Raw genomic sequence first — 10645 nt, 5'->3', positions numbered from 1 at the left:
GATTGGACACTGTACGAGAAGGTGACCTGTGGTTTTGATGGTTGCACGACGACTGGAGTTGTTTTTGGAATGATGTATGGGACCGGTGAAGATAGACGGATTTTTCTGACGGTGAAACCATATGGACGATCAGTGGGAGAGAAGAATTGAATAGAGTAATTTGGACAGTTCGAAAGTCGTGTTTGGGAAGGGATCGAGGGGTTACCAAAGTAGTCGAGATGTCGTCGAAGACGCTTCACAACGAGCATATTAAGAGGCCAATGAACGCGTTCATGGTGTGGTCACGCGGACAGCGACGGAAAATGGCACAGGAGAACCCGAAGATGCACAACTCGGAGATCTCGAAGAGGCTCGGGGCTGAATGGAAGCTGCTCAGCGAGAGCGAGAAACGGCCTTTCATCGACGAAGCCAAACGATTAAGGTAAGATTTAATTGTCTTCGATTAATTGGACACGATTTTTCAACCATCGGGCGCGTTTAAACAATTTTACAATGAATAATAACAGTATTGAACATAGATTTAATTTCTCTGTAATATATAGAGCTGCGGACAAAAAAATCACCACTTTTTCGATTTGTTTTATTTTTATTATTTTTAATATTAGCTTGAAACTTTAGTATGTGTTTAATATATATTCCGATAGAGAATTGAAACCTGTATAAAACCCAGCACATTAATGTTTTAAGTTGAAGTTATGAGATAATAGAAATGTAAACAATCAGAAAAGTGGTAACTTTTTTGTCCGCTTCTATAGATCAAAGAATTTAAACGGATTAACCATAAGTGGTCATATTTTATATGTTAAATTAACAATAAAAATTATCTGCTTAAAATTGAAATTAGTTTGCAAATGTCTAGACCGAGAAATTCACATGTCACTTGAATTATCCGAAATCAATTTATGAATTTTGCGATCTTTATTATACATTTTTGCAAGTAAAAGAAGCGCACACAAAAAGAATGGTGATTTAGATAAAAATAAATAATTCTAATGATTAGTTTACAGAGCGACGTTCAGGGAAATAAATTCGCTATTTTAATACATAATTCCAATAATATTAAAATGGAACTCCTTAAAAAATTGTGAATCACAATCCCAAAATTATATTACAAAAGTTCGAAAGATATTGTTCACGATTTCTATTCTCTTGTAACATTTATTGAATATTTTTCTCCACGCTTCGTAAGTTACTTCGAATAGGGCCTCGTATCGTTTTCAATCGACTCCCCCGATTTTTTCTTCACGCGCTAATTGCTCTTTAGTCACGAGACCGCCCGTACGAAATTATAGCGTCGAGGCGTATCTGCGATATAACCGATGGGGGGATCGAGAACGAGAAACGGGGGGCAGCCCAGCGTAGTTCATAATACGGTACATTGTTGCTAAAGCTAAGGGCGTGCTGCGCTAAGCTAAGGGGTGGAATAGGGTGAACGAAGTGGTATTTATGGAGGTGGAGGGGACAAGCTCTTTATTACCGACCCTTTCGGAAGATATTTTCTGTTCTGTCTCTTCAATTACTTCGTTCATTGAGCGGAATTAATTCGAATCGAATTTTCGGAGCAAGGATTAGACGCACAGTTTATCTGCAATCTCCAATATATTGTTCCATGTAAAATTATCGAATTTGTGAAGTACGTTTACTTTTAACATAATTTACGTAAATTCACAATTTTAGGTACGAATATTTAAAAATTAAAATGGGACATAATATTAACACATAAATAATATCAAGCTTCATTAAAATCTTTGTCTTACTGTATTTTCCAAGTTCAGAAATGCTATAAATGCATAAACATCCATAGTCTAATAGTTATAAGATATCATAAAGTAGGGTGATAATTAAATTGCTGATTATGTGCTCTGTGAATACAATAAGAGACAAAACTTTCATCACGTGCAACGAATTTTCTATATTATTCTTAACCCAGTAAGATATTCAAGAGAAGAAACAAATCCCTACATCTGCTCTTGTCGTATAGAATTACTTTAGGAACTCTCATTTTTAATAAAAATTCGCAACCTAGTAATAATTGTTAGTATAGTTTACTTCTTCTATTTTCAAATTTCTAGAGTTTCGTTTAGTATAAATTATTAATATAAGACATATTCGTTTCAATATTCACTTCACAAATTCTTTTTACGTTTCTTTTCATTCATTACTTCCTAAAATTATTATTTATAGAAGAAAAATTTTTATGTTTATATTGAACGAAGCTGCAACAATGCAATATCGTGCGTTCTGGGATTAAGAAATGGTGGAAACGGCCGAATTAAGGGATCTTTAAAATAAAATAAAGAGGGGAACGAGAAGTACAGGAGGGGAAATCAGAATTAATTGAATAGTTGGACGCGGGAACGACTGAATCCAGGTTTATCGCGGTTTCCCAAAGCAAAAATCGCCTGGGTTATAGGCAATTGATAGGAGGCAACCGAGGCTGAATATAAAATCTAGCGGAATCAACTCGTCGCGACGATGGGCCCTCGTAAAATAAATAATAGAATAATAAAGTCGTTTCTTCTAAAACGCATCACCGTCGATTCGTTCTGAATCGCCCAGGGTGTACGTTTCACCCGTGCGGATCCGTTTTTTTTTTTTCGAAAAGTGAAAAAAAGAAGGGAATGGAAGTCGACCGCGCCGGTTCTATCGGTGCGATGCAACGTCGAATCCGCTTTTTCCGTCGATGATCGTGATCGACCTGTACAACAAAAAGGAAAAGGAAATTGTCCGTTGATAGCTGCCCCGTGCCGTTCGTCCAATTTTTTTTTTTTTCGTTCGGCGATCCATTATATTTTACGTCCAAATCTCTACGTTCGTATTTTACTTTCCCCCAATTGTTGCACGGAAAGCGTTGTATAGATGCAATAATGGAGTATAGAATGGGATTTGGTGGGCCTTCGAATATACTTTGATACCAATTTTTTAGAGTTTGTTATTTTAGAGTCTTAGGAAAAGACAAATCAAATGTGTTTTTTTTTTTTAATTCTGGAAGTCATTTAAGATTTTGTTCACGAAATGAATATTTATATCTGAAGTTAGGATTTATACTGTCTTATTACCAGGTGAGAGGTCGGAAAAATATATTTAATATATTGGCTCTTTGACAATAGGATTATTAAGATACTAAAATTAGTTGTTGTTTCACACTGTTATTTGAAAATAGACTCCCTGATATAAAATAAGAATCATTTCCCATTGTAAATTATTATACATCACAGAAACTCGAATCTTTCATTTGGATCTCGATCTTCATTCTATTATCTGTGAATCTCGCAAAAATGAAAATTTTATCGATCTCCCACACAGCGCGCCTCAAAAACCACCCCCAATAAGATAAACTACAAAACCACTCCCACCTCGAACCCTCCTCGCGTTCACAGTATCGTCTAAACACACCACTCTAATAACACAATAAAATCATACCAAATCCTCAAACCAAAGAACCCCATTCGTTCCTCCCACCCTATCCAAATACCACCCCAGCGAAACGAATTAAGTACATTCCCAGCTTAAAATTACCACGCAGCCTCTCGGTATCCGCCAAAGTCAAACACTCGGTTTACACCGTGAAATCTCGCCGAACCCTCGGACCAACAGAAACCTCCATTAACTTTCCTCACCCTGAATCAGAATACCACCCCCCTCGAATAAAACAAACCAGAAACCACGTGGTCGTCGAATTGGAGATCATTTCGTGATCTCAATATTCATTCCAACCGCGAGAACGTTCCTCGTAGGGTCGAGAGGGTGGTTGGTCGCAACCCCCAATTCGCCCTATGAGTATGCCAGAGGAGGGATGGAGGAAAATTTCGGGCATAGAGAGAGACATGTAACGGTGAATCCGCTTTTCTGGCGGATGGCAACGTCGGTGACGACTCCGGTAACGGTTCCGCGCTAGAAGCCCGAGAGGGTTGAAGGGGTGGGAGTGGAAGGGGGCAAGCGCGGACGATCATAAAATAAAGAGGAGAAGGCCCGATAAAAGTCGTTTCCCCAGGAGCCACCACGTTTCTGGGTAGGTACGGGTTCCCCCCGTACCCGAGCCGTCACTGGCCCGACGTAATCTGTCCGTTCGTTCACGGCGACTTCCCTACGGTTCTCTCACCCTCACGGCTGCTCGTTGGCTGTGCCGCTGCCACTGCTGCTGCCTGTCCGATGATTCCCTCCTCCGACACCCTTTTCGACGACTTCTACGCCGTTGTCTCTCGTTCCACGTTTTCGTTCGGTCGACGAGGAGACCCAGGAAAGCAGAACCAACAGGGGGAAGGATGGGGGAAGTTAAAACGGTGTCGCGGAAATGGAGGATGTTTCGCGATCCGCTGGCATAAGGGGTCGGTTAGTCTTACGCGAGGCGCAAGATGGGGCCGGACGTTGAGTAATGAGTAGAGCCTGTAGGTGTCGCTTGCTTGTGATATACGGTTGGTCGCGGAGATAGTCGAGATTTTCTGTGTTTCATTCTGAGACTTAAATCGGTATGGATATATTAAATATTAAAACCGATGTATTATCGAAAACAGAAATGAATACCGGTATATTTTTGGTTTCTATAAGGGTAGGGCTTATAGAGGATTATATAGGGCGAAGGTACAACCGAAAATACCTATATAATACCGTATTTTACGTGTCGGTAGAAGTCCCTGGTTTCATTAATCTGTTGACTGGCGGTAACAGGGTAACATGTCAGTGGAAAATGCTTCTTACTGGACAGGACTAGTTAATTCGTACTTTGGAAATGCTTCTTACTGGGCAAGGCAAGTTAGAAAATTGCGCCTTTTGCGAAATAATGTAGGTACACACTGCGTGGCGTAAAACCACCCTAAAATTTTCTATTCTTATGTATTGCGGTTAAAATAAAAACGAACCTAGTATGCCATGTCTGAAATCCTGTTGAGAAATAATATTCTTCCAGAAAAGGATAATTTATATTCCCTAGAAAAAAATGATTCATTTTTATTTTAACCACGATACATAAGGACAAAATATTTTAGGGTGTTTTTATGATTATGAAACGCAGTGTACCATTTTTATTTCTCATTAATATTCAGAGGTGTATCTTCTAATATTTTTTCACTTTTCTCTTCTTATATTCCCAAACTACCTATGGTTAGTTTTAATATTCTATCTGTATACGAAATAATATTGAAACATATTTGCATCTGCTATGGACGCAAAGGGTTAAATCCTTTTTTATCATTTATAAAAAAAAAAATATCGTATCGTCGCAAGAAAAGTGTACACGTGTCGAAACCTTATAATTCTTCAGAAGATCGAAAAGAAACTGATTCATTACGTAGCATTTCATATATTAAACAAAGTGGCACTACTATCATCTCGCATGAAGCATTAGACTTCAACGTATGACACTATGGTGGATCTGCGCACCAGAAAATACATCACGAAGTAAACTGAACATTCATTATAATACCTTTCTCACGAGTACACGATATGTTGCCCTTTCCAATACGTAAACCCACCCTGTACTAATCCTCGACCTCATATGAAAGCAATACACAGTCCAGTAAAAATATTCCATAAAAAGTCTTCAGCGGCCCGTAACAATGGCGTCACCGGAAGCTCTCGTTACCAAGAGCGCCCCCCGGTAGTATCGGTTCAGTCGCGAAAGGTTCACCGCTGACCGGCTGGTATCCGCGAAAGTCCGCCGGTCGTTGCGGCACAATGACATTTATGACGAATCGTTACACTAATGACATTCGCGGAGCACCGGCGGACAATCGTGACTAATTGTTATTGTTTCTTGTTGCGGCGGCCGCGAGCTGCAGCTACAACCGCGCGGCTTATGTCCACCGATATGATATAACGCGTTGTTTATCGCGCGGTTGGAAGCGTTGATGCTGGGTGGCGGTGGTCGCGGCTGGTTGCGAGCGTACGCCACCCCTTTTCCCCCACCTCCAACACCCCCTCATGGCGGTGGAGGGCTCCCGGCGAATTGTAAAGATTACCGCCCGATGTTTATGCATTTATGCTGAATTATTGTCGGCGGGGCTTTACCGATGTTTATGCTGATTTACGCTTTGTGCTATCTGCCGGGACACATTGTCCCGGAATTATTATTCCGGTGCGTCACTCTCGCCGCGAGGAACCGAAATTTCGGATTTCGTTCGCGAGTCGGAAAATTTCGCGCCGTAACCCCCTACACACCCACCCCCTCCCACTCTTTTTACAGAACCGTGCCGATTTGCAATTTCTGCCTATCGCGACGGATTCGTTCGTTGGGACTTGGCTGGTTTTTTGTGTGCATCTCGAGATTAGATATCGTTGATGTTTAGTTACTTTATTCTTGTGCATTCTTGTTTGAGGTTTTTCACGATATCTGTGAATTTTGGAGATGTATGTAGATTTTGTGGGATTTTTAAGCTGGAGGGGAATTGAGATAGTGTGCAGGGTTTCGGGAGTTGTTAAAGTAGCTTCCAGGTGGTGTATTGAATATTACCGAATACGTAGGAAGTAGTGATTGTTATGTGTCATGTACATTTATCGTGTACACGATTCTTTTAACTTTGGTACAGGTAAATTTTTAATAAAATTTACAGAAGTTATTTTTTGTCGAATCTTATGGAAACCTTGATCATTCAAACAAATTTCTGGTTGACTACAATCTTAATGAATTATTCACAAGAATCTATATTTGCATAAACATCCGCAAGTCTAGTCATCTTACGTGATAAAATTAACCTTCAGGTATGTGCTTTACATGATTTTATTACAACTCGCAAATAGTCTTTGAATTCTGTTTCTCTTGTACCTTTTTTTTATAACATATCCCACATCTTTTGCAATACACAAACAGTAATCGTATAAAATTTATTTGAATCTCATATAACAACCTCAAAGTTACTAAGAAATATCCCTTTCTATTCCAACGAACTGAACAGCTGATCAATTCACTGTAGTAAAATTTCCAAGCGAAAGTTTACCACGATTCTTGAAAAAACAGAATCCTATAGCTTCACTGGTGCATTCTGTACCCCATAGATTTCTAACATAGGCGCTAAGGAGGTCTGGAGAGGGTACGTTCCAGTTACTTTATTTTCTCTATTTTCAATCCAACTGCTCAAGATTCAAACATAACACGCCCAACTGCAATAGAAAAATTTTGGCAGAAAGATTACCCGAAGGTGGCGCAAAAGAAAAACAAACTTTGAAAAAGCGTTGGTAAGCTAAAAAAAATTGGGAAACTTGCTGCAGACGAAAATCATCGAAGTTACGACGACTTATTGGTCGCATAAAGCGAACATGTGTCAAGTATCAAATGTTCCCGGGAAATTCCTCGGCGAACTGCTCGGAATAACTCGCGTGTTCCCCATTGTGCAGCCGTTTCCGGGAGGATTCCCCCGCGAAGCGAGTCCGCGCGAGAAAAAGAGTTCCCCGGTGGCGAGAGGCGACCGCCCGCTTCCCTCACGCTTTCTTTTATCTACGCGAGGCGAGGCATAAATAAGGACCGCGTTTGTGCGCCTCTTGGATACATAATGGAGTATTATGTGACGGAGATACCACGGGGCTCTGACTCTTCCCTTCCTCCCCCCTCTCGCTCTCTCAGCAGCCCCCGCCGTGTGGCGTCGGCTGCGCCTCCGTACCCCGGGTTGTGTGTACAAGATATTTACTACAAATACCCATGGTGGCCCGTATCGTGTTCTAGCAACACGATAATACGTCCCTTTGTACGGATAACGGTGTCGAGAGCAAAGTTTACTGAATTCTGAAGTGTCTCGCCGTGCGATTCTTCGCGTGATAACGCAGGCCCCCCTGGATTATCGAAGGTAGATACCGGTGCAATCATTGTCTAAGAAGAAGGGACCCTCCTGTTGAAGTAGCATTTTTTATTTTACCATTGAAATGTTTCCAAGACAAATTTTACGTTTACTTTTGGCGATCCTGTTTGTGTTTGTTGGTGTTTATATGAATATTATTTGTGCGCTTTGTGAAGCTCGGTGAGAACCGTGGTTGATTAGAGAATGGTCCGGGATTATCTTTCCAACCCCTCGCAAAACTACTCGTTCAGTATCCCGAAACTGTTCGATTAAGCCACCCCCTTGTAATGTTTGAAGCCAAGCTACCCTCCTGAGCTGACGATCGCAGGTTCTATGGTGGATTCGTGATACCTAGACTACGGATTTTATGCATTTATAGTACATAAAAGTATGTGAAATACAATAAACGACAACAATTCCATCAGGTTTAGTAAATTGTTCATTTTATATTCAGCCCGCTAAAATCGTTAAAACGGGGGCGAATTTTCTATTTTTACTCCTGCTTGTATAAATTATTTTCCAAAATTTCATTTCGCATGAAAATCCGCGGTCTAGTGATAACCACGAAACGAATCCAAATTATCATAGGAAAAATTCAAACATACACTAGATCGAAGTATCACAAATATTTGTAAATTAAAAATTACCACTCTTCAATCTCTTATGGGTAACCAAATACAAATTTATTACATTTAAATATTTTATGATTTTCTTCTCTCTGGTTTATTTCAACAGAAAATAAATATTGCCTCGCTAATAATAAGTTACCCCAACTGAACAAAAACTTACGAGTCCAAGATCCGTAGAAAAATTAATTACCAATTCGATCGCAAATCGATTAACCGGAACAACATTATGGTTTCAGAGCCCTCCACATGAAGGAGCATCCAGACTACAAGTACCGTCCCCGCCGGAAGCCGAAGTCCCTGGTGAAGAAGGAAAACAAATTCGGCTTCTCGATATCGCCCCTGATGTCCTCAGGTGAAACCCTAGGCAATATATCGAGGGGTCTGTTGCCGCCTCTCGCGCCCCCGTCGCATCACACGCTGATGAGCCACGAGGATCTCAAGATTCCCCGTTTCTTCCCGCCCTTTCCGTATCCCCTTTACCCGATCCAGCACAAATTAGGAGAGGAATTCAACGGCGGCAAATTAGCAGCTGACCTGGCCTTTCAGGCTCTCTACGGCGGCAGTACGTTCTACTCGAGCCACCAGACCATGTCCTGGCCGAGTTTGTCCACGGCGACCTGCCTTCAGCCGAACTGCGGTTGTCCAAGTCCACCGAAGGACTCGAAGAGGCCGTATCTACCCGCGAAGATAGAAGACAGACCGTTTCCTAGCCCAGGGAAGCCGGAAGACGACAATTTCCCTTCAGACAGAGACTCCAGCAGGGAGGAATCACGATATAGGAAGCTAGAAGACGAGAGTTTCTCACCGTCAGTGGACAGGCATCAGGAGGACAGGTCCCAGGACCGTTTCTCCTCGTCCTCGTCTTCATCCCCGACCGATCAAACCGAGAAAGTCATCAATACTGCCACAACGACGACGTCCACAACGTCGACCAAAGTGGAAAACGCGTTCTCCGTTCAGAACCTAACCTCTTCCAGCTCGAACTTGTCCGCCCATCGCGGCCACGTCATATGAAGACCACTTCCGGTTCTCCCGGACTTCCGGGGGAACCTGGTACCACCTGGATGGCCGACCACCGATTGGTGGAGGGTGCCGCCGATGCTTTCACCGATCCCCCAAGCCACCGTCACGAACCTAACTGCGCCAAAGGACGATGAGGTCCAGTTCCAAGAGGACCAGCAAAGGAACTCCATCATGGCCAGATCTAGGAACGTCCATATTGCTAATGTACAGTGATCCCTGGCGGAGTCTGGGGCATAGGACTTGTCAAGTCGGAGACTGATCGGGATAGGAACTAGTAGAATAACCAGTATACAAGAATGTACTGAGAAGACACAGACTACAATGATGATCAGACAGAAGACCGAAGTTTGGACACCTTGGAACAACCTCTGAAATGGACTGAAAAAATCTGTTGTGTATTGCGACAAAATCCAATGTCTAACATCATCTTCTCTGCGTTGGTACGTGGACTACTGTTAGCTTGAAGATCCAAGAATTTGGAAGGATTGTGAACGGTTAGACGTTTAGAGATTTGAGGATGGAAATGGGAGAAAGTTTCCTGGGATAAAGTGTATCAGAAACAAAGACTTTAAGGATAATAAGGGAAGGTCCCCAATTCTCTGACTTCGATATTAACGGGGTTTTGTAAGATGATTGTATAGATATAATAATATGTGTGAAGTATTAGGTCTAGACAATCAATAATTTGGAAGATATAAACAATCCAAGTTAAGAACCTTTACATAGTATGAATATAGGTGCTAGAATCGATTCCCGTTTACCAAACTATTATTGCTTTCCCTTTGCGAACGCAACTTCGATAATCTTGACTCACATCCATAATATAGATATCTCAACGGTTCGTAACTTCAATTGTTCATATCTTTAAAAGTATCGAGTGTCTACACCTAATACTTCACACATATCATTAAGAACTTATATTCTATCATCCTACAAATCGGACAGTTGCAGTTCTTTCCTTGTAAGGACCTGGACACTCCGATGTGTCTAGAAACCTCAAATGATCGTCCAAACGAACCCCTAAAGAAGACCAGTTGCGGTTTGTGTGTGTGTGATAAATTGAACTTGCCTAGCGTCATCGTTTCCTCAACTGTTCACGGCGAATGACTGGTCCAAAGCTCCAAGAACCAAACGAAAACTGCTATCCGTTAAGCGTACGCCTACAGGATGTAACAAAAATGTTGGAGAACCCGGAAATGGGAGACTCGTGAGGTGATTTGAAACAAG

The 10645-nt window shown here is 41.6% G+C and overlaps 1 protein-coding gene across 1 annotated transcript; it reads left to right on the top strand.

Annotated features, from left to right (window-relative positions):
• Positions 1–218: 218 nt before the first annotated feature.
• LOC107191109 (transcription factor Sox-21-B-like) lies at positions 219–9411 on the top strand. Its single transcript, XM_015580063.1, has 2 exons — positions 219–421; positions 8632–9411. Exons 1-2 carry the CDS (start codon positions 219–221, stop codon positions 9407–9409), a joined length of 981 nt encoding a protein of 326 aa, XP_015435549.1. The 3' UTR covers positions 9410–9411.
• Positions 9412–10645: the final 1234 nt, after the last annotated feature.

Source organism: Dufourea novaeangliae, unplaced genomic scaffold (genome assembly GCF_001272555.1).
Source record: "Dufourea novaeangliae isolate 0120121106 unplaced genomic scaffold, ASM127255v1 scaffold221, whole genome shotgun sequence".
NCBI classification, from domain to species: Eukaryota; Metazoa; Arthropoda; class Insecta; order Hymenoptera; family Halictidae; genus Dufourea; species Dufourea novaeangliae.
This window is presented reverse-complemented; position numbering and strand designations above follow the sequence as displayed.

Coding starts and splice junctions, on each gene's coding strand:
- LOC107191109 (XM_015580063.1), top strand. CDS start 219: ATGTCGTCGAAGACGCTTCACAACGAGCATATTAAGAGGCCAATGAAC. Junction 422..8,631: donor GACGAAGCCAAACGATTAAG/GTAAGATTTAAT, acceptor TTATGGTTTCAG/AGCCCTCCACATGAAGGAGC.